Below are 22,083 nucleotides of genomic sequence, written 5' to 3'. Positions count from 1 at the left end.
CACACACACACACACACACACACACAAGACCCACATTATCAGCTAGTCTTCACAAAGGCTCATTATAAACACTGTCGCTTGCCCAAGGTCCTGCATCTAATCAGGACATTTTGAACTCAGTTCAGGCTGCCTCCTTTTCTGGGAGGTGTTCTCTTTATCCCTAGAACCCTCGAGAAGTGTCCCTATGGCCCGTGGAGCTCACTGCTCACAGGTGTTTGCCCTGGTAACCTCAGCACTGAGTTCTAGGCCGAGCAAGCCAGCCACACCTAGTCCTCCATAGTCAGGCCCTCCAATGAGTCATGAGCATGTTTTGTTCTGAGCGCCAAAGCCCCGCCTCCTCTGCAGAGAGCAACTGCCTGCCAGCAGGTGGTTTTGTTTTCAAACCAAGACCTTGTCGTGAGTTCAGAACTCCAGATATGATTGTCTTTCTGGTAGGAGCTCCCCAGTGTTCCTGAGCCAAAAGCCCTGTGTGCTTCTTGCACATGCTTTGTGTTAGGCACAGACGCACGCAAGGGCTTCCTACCCCTTGCCTCTCAGCCTCCTCTGTGCCTGCATGCAAGTTACTCTCCTGCGCTGGGTCTGCCTAAGATTATGGGCCGGGCTGCTAAAGTGGTAGGCTTCACCTGGAAATCCCCAGGTATTTTCAAGGGATTACATAATCCTTGCTTAGTTATTTCTAGAGACAAAACTATTATTTAACCAGAACTGGATGAGTACCAGCTGAGTAGCCAAAATTCCTTCAAATTAATCCAAATGCCACATTTTCCTATTTCTCATCATCCCTCGCCTCATAGATGACATTTGTAGATGCCTACATGACAGTTGTTGGGAATCAACATGCCTCAAAGCCCTTCCCCAACTCTCTAGGCAAATTATGACAGACAGATGTGTACTCCTTGGCACAATGAGAGGGGCACCCCTACCCATTTCCATTTAACCTGCCCTAGTCCACCTGATGGGATTTCTGATGCCTTCTTCATCCTGTCCCTGCCCATATGGCCTGCTTCAAGGTGGCCCTGTGGCATCTAGTCCTGTACCCAGCCCAGCGTTGTCCCAGCCCAGAGCAAAAGCATGCCAAAAGGCTCCATGATACTGGCCCCTTGAAAACATTCTGTATTAGAAGCACCTCGACCAAATGCTTAATCGTGTGGCCACCAAGCCAAGACATGCCCATGCTTAGAACTCAGCTCCCATCAAAACTAGCTGTGCAGGCTTGAACAAGTCCCTTAACCCCTGTCCCTTGACTTCCTGGACTATGGGGCTGACCACGGTGCCTGGGTTTGGAGGGGTGTCGTAAAGCCAACAGGTTTGCACCTGGAGTGTAGAGTGGGTTGACGGTAGGACATGAGATAAGAATTTTTGGGGGAAATGGAGGTATTCCTTCAGTATCCAAACTCTTGCTATCTCAAAGCAGGGATGCACCCATTCAGGGGCAGAAGGGATGGAACGCCATACATCTGCATCTGGAGCCCACCTGCCTTATCTATCTCGCTAATGATCATATCTCCACCAAAAGAGAATCTCCGCTGGGTGTGCTGGTGGAGGCCTGTTCTGTGTGGACACAATCAACAAGGGCCTGGGGTCTTTGGCACCCCTACATCTACCATCTGACAGTTCATACTCATCTTGCTATAAGTAGTATAACCCCAAACAACACACACACACACACACACACACACACACACCAATTGTGTGCTAATCAAGGCTCCCTTACCCGGTTATTTATACTTCTTGGCCACACCTCCACAATAATCTGTTCCAGCCTCCACTTCGCCCCTTGCTTCTCTGGAGAGTTGTAGTGGGAGGGACTGAAGAATTTTTGTGACTATCTAATGACAGTGGGCAAAGAACAAGCACAGGGCAAATGAGTGTCTGCCGCTCCACCTAGGATGGCAGCTCTCGGGTGCAAGGGACTTTGACATCTGTTTATCTTGTACCTCTGCCAAGTGCCTAGCACTAAGCTGTGGTCCCAGCAAACTCCTGGGTCCCACGTGTCAGCCCATTTTCAAGTTTCAAGAGGCCTTGTTCATGGAACTATTTCTCCCCAGGTCACTGCTTTAGCTGAGGACTCTGTGTACCTGGAATGGGACCTATAAACGGCAAATACGGTGCAGTAGCCTATTAAACAAGCATTTACGACCCATTAGCTTCCTGGAGCTTGACCCACTGGGACTCTGGCTAGGGGCACCTGCCGAAAGAAAGGCCAGAGGAAGGGAAGTCTGCATGAGGGAGACCCCAAACCCCCAGAACACAGGCTGGGGACTGGGTCTTATGCAAATCTGAAAGAAGAGAAGAGAAGGTGCAGAGAACACTTGCTATGCTTGTCTGGGGTCTGTCACCTCTCTGTATTCTGTCCTGAATGACCTCACCTCCCACTTCACCCCCACCCCTTTCCCAGGCCTCAGCAGCCCTTTGCCCACCCGCCCACCCGAGTTCGCTGGCAGCCTTTGAAGGTTCTGCGGTTAGTGTGTGAGCTCTGCTCGTTGCTGGGGCTGGGCAAACAGGAAGTGGGCACATCCTGAGCACCGGCCAGGGACGCTGCATAGGCCCGGAAGGTTCAGTGAGATGTTCCCACCTTCGAGGCTCCTGGTCTTGTAAGCTTCAGGTGTCCCTGGACAAAGCAGCCTCAGTCCCTCCATATTCCAGACCTTGGACAGAATGGCCTCCCGTCTGGGATCACTCTGAACCCCCACAGACTGGATATGTCTGTCCCCTTCCTGGCTTTAAGGCACCTAAACACACTGCAAAGCCCTAGCCAGTTAACACTTGGTGCCCCTAGGCAGCCAGGGAAAGACGTTCAGACTGAAAAAAACACAAGCCAATAAAAAAAAGGAATGGAGACGCAGAATCTTTTCGTGAGTCAGCTTAGCAGTTGGGCTGGACTAGCGCCAGAGGAAACACGGTTTTATCTGGAGAGAGATGGACTTTGTCCTTCTTAGTTCACAGATGAATGAGCTGAAGGCAGTAGGAACCAGGGAGGAAGTCACGAGAACATCTTGGGAGCTGGCACAGGCCAGCTGAGGATTTCACAAGTTCCATAGATTCGAAAGCCTTGCAAAGGTGTGTCCTTCCAGTCTTTACAAGGGCCCATGAGGTTAGGAACTAGAAGTTGAAGGCAGGGCATAAATCAGGTAACAAAGATTCCTCCTCACTGAAGAGGAATATTCAGTTTCACATTACTTTGAGGGATTATTTCTTTTTTAATTTTTTATTTAATTATTTGTTTTTTGAGACAGGGTTTCTCTGTAGCTTTGGAGTCTGTCCTGGAACTAGCTCTCATAGACCAGGCTGGCCTTGAATTCACAAAGATCTGCCTGCCTCTGCCTCCCAAGTGCTGGAATTAAAGGTGTGTGCCACCACTGCCCAGCTTCGAGGGGTTATTTCTTACTTGTCTTCTTCTACCTTCTCTGAGGAATTATTTGATTCTAAGAAAAAAATATCTGTCCTTGAGTTACGCATATCTCTTACCCCAGCAATCCTAAACTTTCTGGACATTTAACCTAATAATAAACTTAGAGACGTGACAAAATTTGACCTTAAGAACTTTCAATAAGTCCTTGTATGTTTTTTTTTAATCATCCAAGACAAAATAATTATTGTGGGTTCACACAACCAAATGCTAAGCAGCCCTTTAAAAAACATGTAATTCTGGCTGGGGGATGGCTCTTTGAGGAAATTGCTTGTTGTACTTGAGTTTGGATCCCTAGCACCCACATAAAAGCTGGGTGAAGTGACATGCAGCTGTAACTCCAGCACTGGATGGAGAAGGCAGAGACACAGGGATCCCGGAAAACCAGACAGTCTAGCTGAAAACCATGAGCTCCAAGTTCAATGAGAGACCCTTTCTCAAAACTTAAGGTAGAGAGCTATAGAAGAAGACATTCAGCATTGACTTCTAACGTCTACATGTGAACACACAGGTAAGCACGCTTCTCGAGTGTGCACATGTGCACACGCATGCACACACGTAATCACATAGTTCCAGAATATTTCAGCCAGTCACGGTGGTGCACCCAGGAAGCTGAGGCATAAGGATCACAAGTCACAAGCCAGCCTGGGATACAAAGCAAGACCCTATGCATGAGAAAATATAAATATATTCCACATGAAAAGCAAATGCGAATGGTTTGTGAAATGTGTTTTTTTCATTTAAAAATAGCTTGAGGTATAATTGAACTTCAGTAAACTGTAAACTTTTAAAACATAAAGTTTGATAAGCTTTAAAATACATTCATAAAACTATTACCACAATCAAAATAGCATACAAATTCATCACCTCCAAAAAGTTCTATGTGTCCTTAGTGATCTGTCCCTCCCAACTCTCCAAGTCTCCCCAAACCAATGATCCGCCTCCTATACAGTATGATTTTTGTAAGAAGTAAACTTACATTTAAACAGAGGTGCTGGATGCTGAACAGTAAAGGATATTTCTCTAAACAGTGTGGAAGCCGATTACGGAGACTTTTGAAGTTTCTTTTTATTGTTTATCTGTATTTGCTAAAGTGTATATGATGAATACCAGTTGCTTTGTAGTAAGCAGGAGTCATGGAAAGTATTTAAACATCTCCCGCAATTGCTCAAAACGCACAGTTACCTGGTGTATGTAAGCCATGGGTTAGGTCCCTAAGCACGGCACATCAGCATCGTCATTGTCATCATTATCGTCTGCCGCACATAAGTCACAAGATGGCTGTGGTGCACAGGCATCTGATAAAGGCCTTTTGAACAGGGCACCTGTTCTTGACACGGCATTGCCTGAAAAGATGTTTCTCAGCTGTTCTTGCGATCCGAGTTTGTGTGACAGCTGAGGGGTGCTGAGTGTAGGCACGCCTCATCTAGAATGAGAGCCAGATGTGTGCTGATGATGAGAATGTGAGTTGCTGCTGGGATGATGGCTGGAGGAGTTGTGGGTGCAGGGCTATTGAAGGTTGTGGTACCAAGAGCATCATGAAGGCAATGTTTGCAAGGCTGACACGGATAAGAATGATAGAAACGGTGGAAATGTTGGAAGAGATGGCAACTAAGATCATGGCTAAGGGGTGCTCAGAGCAGAGAGGATGGCAGGAGGGCTGACGGTTGTAGAAGTCATGGTTGTAGGGGTAGTGACTATCTGGTAGTGGTAGCAGTAGTGATGGCCATAGAGATAGTGGTCATAGGGGTGACCATAATGGTAATTGTGATAGCAGTAATAACTTGGAATTTGCAAATTGATTGGGGGCATTTGCTCAACAGGCAGAGAGATTGTTCACCTTCTGATACCCGAAGTTTAGTCAGTGGAAGACAGAGCCTCAATCATCCAGAGAGAAAAAGAATTGCTGCTGAATGGCATGAGACAACAGGATTGGGGCTTTTCTCTGACTGTTCAACTCAAGATCTGTCTGCATCAGAATCTCTGGAGACTGAAGCTGGGACTTCCTTCCTCCCTAGAGGCCAGCAGGGGCCATGATTGCTGTAAGAGCAGGTCACGTGGCAAGGTTTCCTGTATGCTGCTGCTGCTGCTGCTGCTCCTCCTGCTACTGCTGGGTGTCCATGGCCCGCACCCACAAGCTGCCACTGTAACAGTAAGAGTGGCAGCCGGAGGCTCAGTCTATGCCGTGCCACCCAACCAGTACTGGTGAGGCTGAGCAAGAGACCTTTGCATCTCAGCATCTTGGAGAACAGAGCAGGGGCATCATCCCAGTAAAGGACCATGTTGCGTCGCAAACCTTCCAACGCCAGCGACAAGGAGCCCACTCAGAAGAAAAAGGTGAGGAGCATTTTTGAGCGCTCACTCCTTCCTGCCCTCCTCCACACTCTCCACCAATCCCCTCCTAAACTCTTGCTGGGGCAGGGGGGAGTTGAACCAAGACTGTGGATTGAGCTTGTAGGTGAGGACCATTCCCCTAGAAAGCAAAGGGATGGGCTCAACAGTCACTAGAGTAGTAAAAGTACGGAAGACACTTTTTAAACTCTGGCATAGAGAGCTATGAACTGAACTTTTAGAAGTCTAGAGTTATAGACTACAACCCTACAATAATGAGGTTAAATAACTTAAGGACTAGAACCACAGACTTCAGCTTGAGAATTACAAAATACAGTGCCCAAGTTGAGTCCCAAGAGTGTACTTGGTTCTGTCTCCCCTACCCTGGTTCTGTGTCACTTCTGTTCAAGTGTGTTGTCCTCATGGGAGCCTTCTCATTCAAAGGGCCCCACTGGCCTACCCAGCCAAGGTGGTCCAGGCTCCCTACTTTTTGGCAGGAGCCATGCCCCTGCCCACTAGGTGCATACCAACTACAGCTCCCCAGGCCAGTAGGGATGAGACAATGGGTGCTTTTCAGACTCCGGAGTAGGGCCCACCAAAACGCAGTGGGATTCGGGAGGGTTATACGGGTTCTTTCTGGGCAGGGAGAACGTCTGAAAAATGTGAACTGGAGCTGACGACATGGTGAGTAGGTCTGAGAGCTGAGGAGGAAAATGCTGTCAGGGGAGAGATTTCAAAGGCCAGGAAGGAAGGCAGCAGCTGTTATGGATGGCTGAGGTGTTCATCTTCCTGTGTCAGGAGCTAGACTGAAGGATTCTTGAAGACTCTGTTATACCCAGGTTTCTCTGATTGTGTGTATAGAGTTAATTTGATGGTAGGATTCTCTCAGGCAACCATCCAGTCTGGCCTACATGTCCAATGAGAGCCCGGAAACGTTCCAAAGCAGGCCTAGATCCAAGCACTCAGGGGCCCCCAGGACTCTCACTGTTCCCTACCAGCTTCCCCTGGGATTCAACTCAGGTACACTATGGGGGAGCCCCCTCGTCAGTTCTCAGGCAGAGGGAGACAGCTGAGAAACAGGTTCAGAGCACTGGGGTGTGCATCCTGTCCCATCTCTGAGGATCTGGGTGGCTGCCACTTTCGACTGTACTCCTCGCCACCTCAGCTGCTTCGCTAAGGTTGCAGTGGTAGTAGGTGGAGGAGGGGGAGATTTGTGAATCTTCACACAGGGCTCTGTCAACCCCCCAGCCCCCCTCCCTGCCTAAACTAGGCCCCAAAGGCCTGCCATTGGCTGCCACTCCTCAGGGCCAAGCCACTTCCCCTTGCTCTCTAGCTCATGAGGGAAACAGAGACTGCTGTGTAGACACTGGTAGGCCCCAAACCACAGGAGAATCAAGCTGGACGAAAGAGTCTGAGAAAGGGCTTACACTGTGACACTGGGACCCTATGCTACCTCAGGCAGAGGTGCCCGGAGGCACACAGAACAAGAAATCCCTTTCCTCTCTCTTGGCTCCAATTACCCAGATACTGTGTTTGGCAGATGGGCCTCTGGGAATTCCTCCAGGCCTCTTCTAGAAAAATCTTCAGTTCACATTCTTTGGGGAAGAGTAGTCCATGCAAACTGCACCTTACTCCTGTCAAAGCCTATACCAGCCTCCGGGAGCCAAGATGAGCTTGCCTCTCCACACCCAAACCCCGTAGTATAAAAGTGCCCTTAGCACAACCAACTTCCAGAAGATGTGGCATCTTCCCAGGCCAAGAGACAGCCAGCTCCATCTTTGATTGTCAGATGACTGAAGTCCAGTCCCTTCCTTTTGGCAACTGGGGTGGAAGGGAATGAACAAAAACAAAGGCAGCTTCTCCCACAGGTCCCATCTCCTTCTGCCAATGAGAACAGGCTGGGGGGAGGGGCAAGGAAGTGGAGTTGGAATCCTGCCTTCTGCCTTAGGACCCTGGACAGTTCATTAACTTCTGGAGGGCCTCTCAGGTCCTCCACCTCTGGAAGAAAAGGTGAAGTCTGATCTCAAGAGGTGGGGATCACTGGAATAATTGTTGTGAAAGCACTCTGAGGGGGATACCCAGATAACTGGGGAGTAAGAGATAAGCCCAGAGAACAGAGGAGGAGCTAGGCCTTGGGGACAGGAGGTTCAGAACAATGTGCCTGTTATGGTTCATAAAGGATGAAGGATGCTCCATAATGGGAAGGGTTGGCCCTTTGCTGCCCTGTGGACACCTGCACAATCTTCAAGTTCACACTATATTTCCTTTGCTAGTATCTTCCATCAAATGTCAGTGTCAAGGTCTAAGAAATAGGGTTTTGTTCTGGACTTGTCTCCCCTAAAGACAGTACTTCTCCAATGAACCCCTATTTTCTAGTCTCCCTCCAGGGGAAATGGAAAGGGACCTAGGCTCATGTCCAAGTGCTAGGCTGTTGCCTCCTTCCAGTCTCGTTCTTCTCATATCTTCTCTGCTACCGAAACACTGTCCCATGTCACACTTCTAGAATGACACCCCAACAACACATGCTTTGTAGTCTCACTACAGGTTAAGCAGCCTTATCATGAAAATCTGAAATGCCCCAAACTCTGAAAGATTTTGAAGGTCAGCCACAAGTAGAACATTCCACGCCTGACCTAACAGGGGTCACAGTCACAACACAGGCACACTGTGTTATATAAAATTTCCTTCATATATATATATATATATATATATATATATATATATATATATATGGAATATGTGAAATCCATGTTTAGATGTCCCACTGCCCAAATACCTCATTCTATATGTGAAAATGTTATAGTTTTTAATACTGGAGGGCTAATGATGTAGCTCAGTCTCTAGAGTTCTTATCTAACTCTCAGGAAGCTCTCAGTTCAATCCTCGGCACCACATAAACTGAATATGGTAGCCACGGATGTAATCAGTAGTGAATATTGATTGAAGAGGTAAAGGCATCATCCTCTACCCCTTGAATATTGCTCATCCTCTGCTACATAGCAGCTTAGAGGCCAGCCATGGTTACACAAGGCACTATCTCAAAAAAAAAAAAAAGAAAGAAAGAAAAGAAAAGAAAAAAGAAAAAAAGAATCTGAAATGTGGAACCCTTTTGGTCCTAGGCATTTCAGATAAATGACACTCAACTTGTGTCTCCCCACTGTCCTCAGGGGCATGGCTAACAAGGACCTTCTGTGGCTTTTTCTGCTTTGCTTCCCAGAACAGCTATGAGCATAACCACCATTACATCGCCTCGAATTACTCCTAGCTTCTCACTCTCATTCAGCCGCTTCCCAGGTCCAAGTGAAGGAACATCCCATCTCCTGCCTGAGCCCATTCCTCCACAACTGCCCCCACCTGCTCTCCTGGTGGCACCAGGCGAACAGCACCTGGAGTCGGCCCTGTGCTAGGTCCATTTCTATCTTGGCGTGGGAGTGACTGCCCTGGCTGTGGGGTGGCAGAGATGCAGTAACACATGGGGCCTTCCAGTGTCAAGTCCCAGGGCCTGGGTTTAGGAGTGCGCTGTTCTTGGGTCTCCACTATAAGTCATGGGACTCCATTTGGAGAAATAATTCTCTGCATCTTCATTTCCTTCGCTGAGAGGTGGGGATGTAATATGGACTCGGTCATGCTGGAGAAGGCTGACGCATGGGAAGAACCTGGCAGGCTATTGGGCATGTGGGTACTGGTTAACCTTTCCTTGATGGTTTCACATACACACAGAGGCTAGGGCCTAGATCACTGAAGTAGCTTAGTGGGCCATTTGGGGGAGATACAGGGAAGGTGAGCCATCTAGGGTAGTGTGAAGCTATGAGGGGGGATCAGAGGAGAATTTCTGTAGGGGTGCTGCCTTGGAAATTGGAGTAGAAACCACTTTTTTATCTGAGTATGATGTCCATATGGTGAGTTTCCATAAAGTGGATTTCCCCAAGTAGGCAGCACTTAGCTCAAGAAATACACCATTTCTGAAATTCCAGAACTTTCTCTCACAACCCTACCTATCACCACATACCCTCTTCCACAAAACCACTTTCCTGACTTCCAATAGCGTAGATGAGTCCCTCCATGATTTGAACTTTGTGGAGGAAGAATTATGTGCCATGCTTTTGGGGGAAGCCGACCAGCTTCCATCAACTGTGTGTTGGTGAGATTTATTCACATTTTTGGAATAAAGAGTATCACTGAGAGAGCTGCCTTGCTGGTTACTGTCCTCTTGCATGACTCGGACAGAATTAACCCATTCTACAGTTGATGGATATTTATCTTCTCTCTAGATAAACCAAAATCTAAAGAGTTCTTTCTGGCAGTTGCTAGACGTAGAGAGTGTGTTAGGTCAGGGAAATGTCAAGGTTAAGAGGATGCAGATGAGGCTGAGCGTGGTGGCGCACACCATTGATCCCAGCACTTGGGAGGCAGAGGTAGGAAGATCTCTGTGCGTTCAAGGCCAACCTGGTCTACAGAGTGAGTCCCAGGACAGTCGGCACTGCTACGTAGAGAAACCCTGTCTCAAAACAAACAAACAAACAAAAAGTTTGCAGATGGGTTATACAAAAGGCTAAACATAAACCTGCAGCATTCTAGAAGAGACAGATGTGCCAGATGTTCCCAGTTGCTGGATGGGTACTCGATTCATCTTGACAACAGCTCAGCGCAGTAGAGGCTTTTGTCTTCATTGTACTAATGAGGAAACGACAGCACAGAGAAAATAGTAACTTACACAGCTGGTCAGTGGCAGAAAAGAAGAAACTGAGGTTTGAAAGGTTAAATAAGTCATCTGACGCCACGCGTACCAGAGTCATACCAGAGTTGAACTTAGCAACGCCCAATGCCTGAAGTATAGCTGTTTCCAAGACACCCACATGCTCTCCTTAGACTTGAAAAAGAGGCCACCAGTACATGGTACTTCCTCTTTGCCTGCACAACTCCCAACCTGGCTTCATCCCAATGGGAGGACAGATAATTTTAAAAAAATGAGCTCATGGATTTCAACTTATCTTTGGGCCATTCCAGGGTAAGCAAAAGTCAGCCAGGATATTTGTGGCTGCCCCTGAGGATGGAGGAAGGCCTGGTAAATGACCACCTTAGCTGACTCTTGACACTGACCACCTGAAGAACATGTGCCTATACTGTTTGTTTATCTGGACTAAGGACTGACCAGCTGGGTCCAAGCCCTAGAATTATCTCCTTGGCCCTTTTGGGTTATTCCCCCTGCTTTGGGCTTAAGCTAAGACAGAGGGGCCATCACAGGCGCCTGGGAGTCGAAGGCCTCTCCTCCCAGCTTCCCAGTCTGCTAATTAATAACAGGAAAGGGCCCAGAGAAAGAGGTGCGATTAGAGAAGGCCCACCAATGAGCTTACTCTTCATTAACAAAGCCAACTTTCCCACCCCACCTCTGCCCTCTGGCTTGCTTTCCAGCCTCACCAGTCCCTGGGGCTTCAGGGGCGACTCTTGGCCTCCTCTGGAGGCTGGGTTAAACAGTTGTAGAGGGAAGGCCACAATAGGCCCCATCAGCCTATAAATAGCAACCTAGCCTGCTCTCCTTGGGCCCAAGCCAGCCTGGTGCCCACCCTCTCTCTGTTCCCTCTTTTCCATGCAATAAGAGAGGGAAGTTATCCAGGCAGCTGCATCCTACCATTCAAGAAAAGGAAATAGATGGAAAGGAGAGGAGAGAGGGGAAAGCAAGAAGAGGAGGAAAGAAGAGTGGGGGGGGGGTTGCTAAGGACGGAGGACGGAGGAGATGCATGGGAATCATGGAAATCACCCCATGGTCAGATGGCCCTCTCTGTAGACCTACTCACAGCCCCCCTCTTTCCAGGCCTCTAAGGTATCACAAAGTAAACTTACCCACCAGGGCTCCAGACACCCACCTGTGTAGCCCCAGATGAAGCCTGTTTCTGCTTGGCCTGACTGCTGACCTAGTTTCTGGTCAGCTACCTCTAGGAATACGTGACCCCAAAACCCAGTTGCTGATTCAGCTTTGGTCAAGACCCAGAAAATGTACCAGACAGCTGCAGCTCAGTCGCTGGGAGCCAGGACAAATTCCGCTTGAGGGGCAAGAGCTATTGCCCCCTGCTCTGGGGGGTTGTCACTGGACACACCCCCATTTGGTAGGAAGAAGGATGTGAAACCTTCGGCTTTAGTGGGGGTTTTGAGTGCTGGTTCCTCAAGCCCTTATCTTCGGTGTCTGAAGTCTATCCCCGCTCTATCTGTCTGGCCATCTGTGAACCCTGGTTCCTGTGTGTGTCTTCTGATCTTGTCTGTTTATCATGACACAGGCTTAGCCTCAACTCTATGTCTACAACTATCTCTACGTCTACAGCTATCCCTGTTACCTGTCTGGTCCTGTTTTCAGGCCGATAGCTCTGCATGTACACATGGATACAGTTAAAGATCACTTCCTGATGATAGTCTCAGCAACACAAACAATTGCCCCTGCCTGGAAGGCCAAACTCTGGCAAAGGTTGGCACCGGCCAGCTTCTCACATCAGTGGCCAACGTTAAAAGCTGAGATGAATCAAGAGAAAAGGGTGGCTTTCTTGAACTGAATTAGTTCCCATCATTTATGAGCCAAATCTATAGGTACCTTCTGTAAGCTTCTGCTGTGGTTTTTCTAGAAAGTGTCATGCCAGGCATCTGAAGGATTGTCTTTCTGTTCCTGGCACATGAGTTCATCAGGCTATAGGCTTGGATATGTTTGTCCCTGTCACTGTGATAGCAACCTGGGTCAGTGCACACCAGAGTATGGAGGCCAAAGAAATGTTTTTGGGAAGCACTTCCTCCAGGTTCACTCACGACATTTTCAGATATGCTGAAGTGTACATTGACTCTCCCATGCCAGAGTGCTGAACCAAACTTCGGGTGCTGGTGGGAATTAGGGTTTAGCGGGGTTACACTGAGGTATGGGGTGCCTGAGGCCAGAAGTCCTTTGTTCTGTGGCCAGGGAAAGAATGAAGAACAATGCATCTTGTCCCTTCACCTCACCTCAGAGTTTATGTTGTCCTGCCCAGCCCTGACATGGGTGTCTGCGCCCAGAAGGGAGACAAGATCTACCCTCAGGTGGTCGTTTTAGCACCAATGATTACAGACAGCATTTCTGCTTCTTCCAGCTCTCACTTCAGCGCTCCAGCAGCTTCAAGGATTTTGCCAAATCCAAGCCCAGCTCCCCTGTAGTGAGCGAGAAAGAATTTAACCTGGATGATAATGTGAGTTTCTGAGATTCCTGGTGTATATTGAGTGGGGGAATTGGGGGTGGCAGGGTAGAGGGGAAATAGGGGGAATTAGTGTCACTGGGACAAAGCTTCCTTAACACAGAAGGAAGAAGGTTCTCCACGGCACCAAGTTTCTGGGCCCTGGCATTCTACTTGTATTAATTACACATTAGAAAGCAAATTAATAACAAATTAATTCGTCTGAGAACAGGACTGGGCCTGATGAGAAAGGGAATGGGGGATGGGCTCTCAAGCCTACCACCGCCACCCACTTCAGCATCCTGAAGACTTCTTTGTATGCCAAGACCTGGATCCAAGCAAGTTTTACCATGGCCCCTGAACCTCTTCCTTTGTCATCACAGATTCCAGAAGATGACTCAGGTGTTCTTACCCCAGAGGATTCTGGGAAGAGTGGCAAAAAGTTGGGAAAGAAGTGGAGGGCCGTCATTTCCCGAACCATGAACAGGAAGATGGGCAAGATGATGGTGAAGGCCCTGTCAGAGGAGATGGTGAGGCCTGGAATCCAAGGGTGGGGTGAGGCCAAGGAGGGCTAAGGAGGCCATTCTGGCAGTGAAGCAAGCATGAACACAAGGATAATCACTACTTAGATGTGCAGGTGCTGCTCAGTGCAAACAGGATGATCACAAGGAGGCGGTGGCAGGAGGCGGGGCACTAACACCAGTCAAGGGCAGCAGGAGGCTGGGCTAAGAAAGGATGGATTTTCAGGAAAGATGAAAGTCTGGGCAACAGATGCTTTCTGTAAAGACAGGCATAGAGTGATGGCAGCTGAAAGGAAGATGAACTCTCCTGAGCCATATGTATTCAGTCCAAAGCTCTGATTGCAAGACGCCCCTGGGATTGACTAAAAAGACCTGATTCCAGGAAAATAGAAAAATACAGCTGCTCCTCTATTTACCATGTGGTAACATCCCGATAAGCCCTAAATTCAAAACGCCATGAGTCAAGAATACATACCTACCCCAACCTACTGCCCACTGCTAAGCTTAGCAGCACAGCACTATGTAGAGAGTCATCTGCTTTCCCTCACAGCTTTGTGGCTGATGGGGAGCTATGGTGCCGTTGCTTCCCAGCATCACCAGAGAGGCTCACACTACATAGTGCCAGCTTGGGCAAAGATCCAAATTCAAGATTTAAAGAGTGCTTCCCACTGAATGGTGTCACTTTTGTAACCATCAGAAAGTCAAATAGATTGTGGGGCTGAAGAGATGGCACAGTGATTAAGAGCCCGCACTGCTCTTTCAGAGAGCAAAGGATGGGTTCCCAGCAACCATGGTGGGTGACTTAAAACTACCTATAGTTCCAGCTCCAAAGTATCCAGTGCCCTCTTCTGGACTCCGAAGGCACTTGCACTGACATGCATATACCCCCCATATCACCCTACCCATACATATGCACATAATTTAAAAAATAAAATAGATCTGAACAAAAAGAAAGAAATAGATTGGCTGAACCTTCATTAACTCAGAGAATGGAGAGCAAACAGAGGCTGCTAACTTCAGCCCCGGGAGGAAGGTGATACAGAGAGCTATGGGGACAGGCACAGCCCCGGTACTTAAGAGCACTCAGAAGGCTACTTATGCTTGTGGCTCTCACAGGAGGCATAATGAAGACTCGAGCCAGCTCAACTAGCTTGTAAGGGCAGTTGGTTAACTGTCATGGATTTCACAAGCCAGTTGTTAAATAGAAGTATTATTAGAAACCGACTTCTAGAGACTAACAGAAGTCAGTGGTCAAGTACTTGCCCAGCATGAGCAAAGCCCTGGGTTTGATCACCCACTCTACCAAACACACACACACACACACACACACACACAGACACACACGAGAGAGAGAGAGGGGGGGGGGGGAGAGAGAGAGAGAGAGAGAGAGAGAGAGCTTTAAATCAAATATGTCGTGTTAAAAACAAAGGTTGTCCTAATTAGTTACTATTACTGTAATGAAACACTATGACCAAAGCAACTTGGGAAGAAAATGAAGGCATAAATCATAAACAATCCCACACCAGTTTGGAATTATGATTAATAGAATGGTTATTTATTTAAAGGGGAAAAACTTACAGATCACCGTCCCAGACAACAGCCCTCTGTGCAATCAGGAAGGGAGCCTAGTCGCCGGAAGCGGAGCCGGAAGCCAGAGAGCGGGAGGGCAGTTGCTGTTTTTTTTTAAAGGAGAGACCACGCCTCAATGGGCTGGTATCTCAGCAGCTATTGGCTGAAGGAGTGGAAGGAGCTCCGGCAACAAGGAAAGGGTTTATTTGGCTTATACTTCCACACCACAGTCCATCATTCAAGGATGTCAGGACAGGAACTCAAACAGGGCAGGAACCTGGAAGTAGAAGCTGATGCAGAGGCCATGAAGTCGTACTGCTTACTGGCTTGCTCCTCATGGCTTGCTCAGTCTGCTTTTTTATAGAACCCAGGACCACTAGCCCAGGAATGGCACCTCCCACAGTAGATTGGGCCATCCCCCATCTATCACCGATTAAGAAATTACCCTACAGCCCAATCTTATGGAGGTATTTTCCCAATTGAGGTCCCCTCTCTCAGACGATTTTAGATTGTGCCAAGTTGACATAACACTAGCCAGGACAAAGGTGATGCCAAAAATCTTCAAAATTCATCATCTCCTAATTCCAGCACAACCTGTTATTCTGACCCATGTTGCTGATGTGTGTGTGTGTAGGATCTCCATAATGGAAATAACCTGGATATCTCTTCTGACGGCTCATCCAGGGACATGCAATGGTACCCAGATGTTGACCATTGATAGGCAACATTCACACCATAGGAATTGGCAAATCATCTAGTCCTTTACTTGAAGAGAAGCAGCTGCTAAACAACCCCATGCTCAGATGCACTGAGCTGAGATGGGAGGGAGCTCTGGAGCCAGGCAAGTTGGTTTTCATTTCCCACAGGCCTTGGCAAAGTTATCTATCTTGAAACTCGGGCCAACCATAACACTTAACTTCAAGTGCTACTGTGAAGATGTTATGAAGTGGCAGGCCAGTCTGGCATACAAGAATGTGGGCAGTTGTTCTCAGACAAAGCTGTCTGCCTGACTGGGTCACGGCAACAGCCCCAGGTCCAAGCTTAGTCATAGCAACAGCTTCAAGCCCAAGTTTAGTCACCCCGGCCTCGTCTTCACATCTACCAACACTGGTAACTGACAAAGTATGTTCACCCAGTGCCCTGGGGGCCTCTTCCTTTGACATAGGAGAACTGGGCCTGCCATCCTCATTTTTACAGAAAAAGGACACTAAGATTCTGAATGTGGTCACTGAGCCTGCAGGTAACAAAACTCATCTGAACCAAGCTCATGCCCAGTCTCCCTGCACGGGGGACTGGCCTGTATCACCACAGAAAGGCTTCTCAGAGCTTCCAACACCCTTCCTATAGGGAGACACACTGGAGGAGGGTTCAGCCTCCCCAACATCTCCAGACTGCAGCCTGGACAGCCCTGGACCAGAGAAGATGGGCCTAGCCTTTTCTGAGCAGGAGGAGCGCGAACTGCCAGCACTCAGCCGCCAGACATCCACAGGTGAGTAGGGGAAGGGAGTGGCCAACTGCCAAATCTGGAGAAAAGGACCAGACTGGGGCAGTGCCAGGGCCTTTTCTGGGAAAGGGTTGAAAGAGAAATGAATATGTGCCTTCTACTTACTGGAACCATCTTGACGCACTTCCCAGTAAATCTTCATCACAACCTGGTAGGGCTGTACTGTTATCCCCAATTTGCTGATGTGGAAACTGAGGCTCAAGGAAGTGAAGCCATTTTCCAAGTGGCCCAGTTTTGAACTCAGATCTGCTTTGCAGGGGCTTCCACTTGCTGTCTCAGGCCTGGAAAGGCCCACAAGTAGAGGAAGAACTTCATGGTGCTCTTGAACCAGTCTGTCCTTAGCCACCCAAGGGACCCTATAGGCTACAGCCCCTTGAGTATCTGAAGCATCCCACCTTAAAGTCCAGAGACAGACTTTCCAGTCCAGAAGAGTCAGCTTCTTGGACCTCAGATCTTTGTTTACTGAGCTATGGCACCATTAAACACCTTTTAGAAGTTCAGGGGCTAAACCAGAGGTGCCTTGCCTGAAGAAGTCCCTCAGGCTCAGTCTACTTTTGTCACCCTTTCTCTAGCTCTACAGACACCTCTCTCTGTCTCCCACTGAAATCCACTAAAAATGCCAGTCACCCTGCTCTTCTCAGGTACAAAGAGTATGCCTGCATTTTCATAAGACTTTGTTACGAAATGTTAAGGCTTATAAAATAAAGTTAAAGGATCTGCAAGTTATTTCTTCCTGTGTGGAAGGAGCACTATAGTGGGAATGAGGAGACCTGGAGTGTGGTAGATCAGGTGGCACTAAGTATAAGAGGTGGGGGGGGGGGGGGCATTTGGCCTACCTGGCCTCCCATTCCTCACCTGTTCAGTAAGGTGTTGGCCCTGCTGGGCCCATTCTTAGTCTCTATAAGCCAACTTTCCAGCTATCACCTCTTCATTGTCTGAAGCCTTGGAGGTAAAAAGCTATGCTTCGCCAGATTTGCTGAGGGGATGGATCTGAACCGCTTCTGCACTTCCTGCAAGAGTGCAGCTTCTGTCACGGGGTGTTTCCTTGGGGGCTTTCTGTAGTGCCCCTAGTAGGCCCTGCCCATCCCACCTGCCTTGGGACAAAGATATGCTTCCTCTCTGTCCATCTCCTGCAGGCAGTGAACTCTGTAGCCCTGGTCCAGGCTCCGGAAGCTTCATGGAGGAGTCACCTGCTCCCCCGTACATGGGGCCTTTCTGTGGGCGTGCTCGAGTCCATACAGACTTCACTCCCAGCCCTTATGACCACGACTCACTGAAACTGCAGGTAAAGTTGGCATCTGGGTCCCTCCAGAGCCTGGCAGGCTTCAGCCATAAAGAAAGAAAACAAATTAGAGCCAAAGTATGAAAAGGATCAGCAGAGGCCAAGTGCTCCCTCTCCCTGCTCTCTTCTGTTCTTCCCTCCAGAAAGGAGATGTGATCCAGATCATAGAAAAGCCGCCTGTGGGCACATGGCTGGGCCTTCTCAACGGCAAGCTGGGCTCTTTCAAATTCATCTATGTGGACGTGCTGCCCGAGGAGGCTGTGGGGCCAGTGCGCCCCAGCCGCCGACAGAGCAAAGGCAAGAGGCCCAAGCCCAAGACTCTGCATGAACTGCTGGAGCGCATTGGCCTGGAGGTTTGTTTTGGACTTACATTAGTGGCTGGGAGTATAAAGGAGGCAAGCTTGTCACTGGGATGGGGGACAAGAGGGCAGCTGCCATGTGTAAGGGAAAGGTTCCAGGCAAGGGTGACTTACAAAGGAGACTACTGATGGCCCGTCTCTGCCCCCAGGAGCACACATCTACCCTGCTGCTCAACGGTTACCAGACACTGGAAGACTTCAAAGAGCTGCGGGAGACACACCTCAATGAGTTGAACATTGTGGACCCACAGCACCGGGCCAAGCTGCTCACAGCTGCAGAGCTGCTGCTGGACTATGACAGTGAGTGGCGTTGCTAGGGGTGGGCATAGGTTCTCACTGGCATTTGAGACCCTGTACTCTGACCATGCTCTGCCCCAGAGCTCCCCTTTGCAGTAGGAAGGCATCTTTCCACACTTGAATTGGTGTTTCCAGGAGAATTTGCTGGGGGGGGGGGTCATAGGGGTAATCAGGCCAATCCCCCTTTGGATCAGAGGGGATATTAAGGCCAGAAAAGGCAAGGCATTTGCATGAAGCTGTCTAATAGTCCCAGAGTCCAAGTCCAGGTTGCCTGGTTTCAGCTTAGAGCTGGAGATATCTGTTTGAGCTCTTGGGCCTGGGAACACTCCCACTTTCTATGCTGGAAGTGGGGAAAGCAGAGGTGGTGGAGGGGGTCAGAAGAGCTGACTGCCTACAGGAGACTTCCCAGAGGTCCCAGTCCATGACCAGGCAAGGGCTTCTAAAAACACCCTGCTATCCCCCACCCCCATCTCTGCCCTCAACCATCTTAGGACCCAGTCCCTCTGTTCTGTCTTCATTCCCAGCAGCTGGCAGTGAAGAGGCCGAAGAAGGTGCTGAGAGCAGCCAGGAGCCCGTGTTGCATACAGTGTCGGAACCCAAGGTGGACATCCCACGTGACTCTGGCTGCTTTGAGGGCTCAGAGAGTGGGCGTGATGAGGCAGAGCTGACCGGCGCAGAGGAGCAGCTGCAGGGTCTCTCCCTGGCCGGGGCACCTTGAAGTGAAGATGGCAAAGGCCAAGGCTGAACCCTGGCTGCAGAGACTGCGGGGATGGGTGTGGCCTTCCATAATGGCTCAGGACCAAAGGACTGGTACAGAATCTGGCCCCGCTTCACCAGGGAGGCTTATGGCCGAAGGCCCTGCCAGGGTGCTACAGGCTCAGATAGAGAGGATAAGGGACTGCCCCAAAGCATATCCCACTCCTGAACCCTCTCTCTCCACCAGTGACTGACAGTATGGCCCCTTCTGGCGCCTCCCATTTTCCCACTATGGCCATGCAAATGGGGCACCAAGGGACTTAGCCATGCCGCATGACCAAGGTCCCCCAAACCTTCTTATCCCCACACCACTGCCACACTGCTTCTAAGAACACCAAACCATTGTTTCAAACCAATCTCAGCTCTGGGAAAGCTGGCTGTTTCAAAGGACCTCAGTTGAATATAGGTGAATCCAGAATTCCTTAAACGAGGCTACACATACTCATTCCCACTGTCCTTCTCAACATTTTAGAGGTCTGACCACTAAGTCACCATGACAATTGAACTATATGCCTGCCCTTCTTTTGGCTTCAGCCTGGTCAAGATTCAAATGGGTTGTTTTGAGCGCCCACCAGGCTGATAGTCTGCGTCTTTAAATATGTGCTCTCCAGCTGCCTATCATCCAGGACACCAGTGGACTTCTTGAGGCTGGAGGGGCCCCAGGCTTTCTAGTGAAATAGCTCCTCCTTCTCATCCACATCATATCCTCCCAAGTGACTTCTCCCAGCTTAAAACAATGCCCACATCACATATGATACGTGTCCCCAATCTGTTCCTTGGCCCCTTCAAATAAGATTTCCCACAGGCTTACTGAAGATGGTTACACCCAGCTTCCAATGACACAACTTCCTCTTTGCAAGCCAGATGCAGGTATGGGCCCAGATATGGTCATTTCTGTGGATCTTTACAAGCAAATGCCTTTTGCTGGACACTGGAGGCTCCACTATACCCAACATTGCTCTGCTAAAGGTTTTAGTACCATAGCTCCAAAGGGTGGTGGGGAGATCACTGCATCTATTAAAGGGCTACCCCCTTGACTTCAGTAGCAAGAGCAGCCCTTCCTGATACAGGATCATCCGTGCCCATCACAGGTAGGATTACCTGCTTAGTAAGTGGGCATGCTTCTGATCAACTACCAGAAACTTTCATAAGATCTAGTTTGGGTGAAGCAGTAGAATTATTGTAAATAGGGGATATTGGAGAAAGAAATTAGTAGCAATAAATAGAAATAAAACTTAATTACAGTCTCCCTTTTCTTTCCTATGGAGAGGGTTGGGGAGGGACAGAAAGGTCTTTAGAGCTGATCTCAGCAAAATAGTCATTCATTGTCCTTTCAGGGCCATCTTTCCCTTTCCTGGGGATGCAAGAATCCTTAACTCTGCTAACCTAACCCTCCATCTAAAGCTCCAGCTGGTTCCATCCTTCCAAACATCCCTACTGAGAACAGGGCTCAGATGCCCATATCCACAGGCCTTGCTGGGGTCTGAGAGCTGGCCAAGGAAGAGCTACTTCCCTCGTCTTATAATCCCTTCAACAAGAGCCTTTTAAAACTCTACACTGGGAAGCTTGAAAGGGTACAAAAGTAGGACAACTGGGTTCGCAGGGCTTTTCTGCTGAAGCACTCCTCCTGGGCCTCCTCCTGTACACACTAAAATATGATCTCCTGGGAAGTGGCATGGTGATAGAGACCCTGGGCTTCCTTTGAGCAGCATTAGCTGAACTAGGGAGGGCCAATTAGAGAGAGATATGATACTAGAGTAAGCATGGAGGCTTCCAGGCTGTTCTATCATTCTGCTCCTAGTGACTCTGGGTATCAGAAAGCTATGAGCATTATCTCCACCCAAGAAATAAGTGCCCTGAGCTCGGCTGATTAATTGCTACCATTACTGAGCATTTTGTATATTGAGGTCGGTCTCATCATTCTGATCATGATCATCATCCAATTTACAGAAGAAACAAGCTGAGAGGTCAGAGAGGGTAATTAGAAAGTCACGGAGCAAGATGTCTGTATTACACCCAAGCCCATATTCATTTTTAAATTATACTTATTATATTAGTGTTTTAGCTGAATATATAAATACATAAATATGTACCATATATGTGCCCGGTGCCCAGGGAGGTCAGAAGAGGGGGTCAGATCCTCTGGAACTAGAGTTACAGATGGTTGTGAATCATCAGATTGGTGTTGAGAACCAAATCCAGGTCCTCTGCAAAAGCAACCAAGTGTTTTTCAACTGCTGAGCCAACCAACCCTCCATGCCCCGAGGCCATGTCATGAAGCCTTATCTTACATTTTCCCCCATCCCAAAAGCAATAACTGTAGGCACTTCAGAAGAAATCTGATCCTTTGACATAGCCTTTCCTCTTCCATGATTTGTCCTACATAAGGAGTCACACATGTCTACAGGATATATTGATAAAAATGTTCACAAGTATATATTGATAGAATATTCACAATTGTGTCTGTAAGAAATTAGAAACACACGAATGACCAATTACAATACAGTGTGTTCATACAAAACTGTGCCACCACTAGTAGCACCATGTTTTAGCAGACTATTTAATAACCTGGGGCAATCTTTATGATTTTCTTTACTCTTAAGTTTTAAAAGTTACATAATGTGCAGCTTTCTTGTAAAAGTTTGCTATGTCAGGAAGAAAAGCAACAGTATTACAAGTTTATCTAAGAAAAAGAAAACATGCAGAATAAAAATGGGGAAGATCAGCCCTAAAGGCGATGAGGGGTGTTCTTTGAAGAGCAGGGAGCCAGGGCTGAGGCAGGGAAGGCTTCCCTGTCCTCATCCTTGTTCTTTTTGAATTGTAAAATTTTTTAATAACCTTATTTATATACATTAAAAATGAATATGTCAA

At 48.4% G+C, this 22,083-nt stretch overlaps 1 protein-coding gene across 2 annotated transcripts; it reads left to right on the top strand.

Annotated features, from left to right (window-relative positions):
* The first annotated feature begins 5,498 nt into the window (after positions 1-5,498).
* Sash3 (SAM and SH3 domain containing 3) lies at positions 5,499-20,451 on the top strand. 2 transcript variants are annotated; one of them, XM_038316406.2, is made up of 8 exons: positions 5,499-5,746; positions 12,844-12,939; positions 13,308-13,454; positions 16,362-16,503; positions 17,655-17,803; positions 17,944-18,153; positions 18,309-18,459; positions 18,984-20,451. In XM_038316406.2, exons 1-8 carry the CDS (start codon positions 5,690-5,692, stop codon positions 19,172-19,174), a joined length of 1,143 nt encoding a protein of 380 aa, XP_038172334.1. In that variant the 5' UTR covers positions 5,499-5,689; the 3' UTR covers positions 19,175-20,451. The 2 variants fall into 2 exon arrangements, with proteins under 2 accessions (XP_038172334.1, XP_038172333.1); XM_038316405.2 differs by having other exon boundaries at positions 18,981-20,451.
* Positions 20,452-22,083: the final 1,632 nt, after the last annotated feature.

Source organism: Arvicola amphibius, chromosome X (genome assembly GCF_903992535.2).
Source record: "Arvicola amphibius chromosome X, mArvAmp1.2, whole genome shotgun sequence".
NCBI classification, from domain to species: Eukaryota; Metazoa; Chordata; class Mammalia; order Rodentia; family Cricetidae; genus Arvicola; species Arvicola amphibius.
The sequence above is the reverse complement of the archived record's forward strand: the minus strand, read 5'-3'. Positions and strand labels throughout refer to the sequence as shown.

What these genes read in the sequence shown, in the direction of transcription:
- Sash3 (XM_038316405.2), top strand. Translation starts at nt 5,690, where the DNA reads ATGTTGCGTCGCAAACCTTCCAACGCCAGCGACAAGGAGCCCACTCAG. An exon ending in AATTTAACCTGGATGATAAT is followed by an intron (nt 12,940 to 13,307) that starts GTGAGTTTCTGA and finishes TTGTCATCACAG; the next exon opens with ATTCCAGAAGATGACTCAGG. An exon ending in GCTGCTGCTGGACTATGACA is followed by an intron (nt 18,460 to 18,980) that starts GTGAGTGGCGTT and finishes CTTCATTCCCAG; the next exon opens with CAGCTGGCAGTGAAGAGGCC.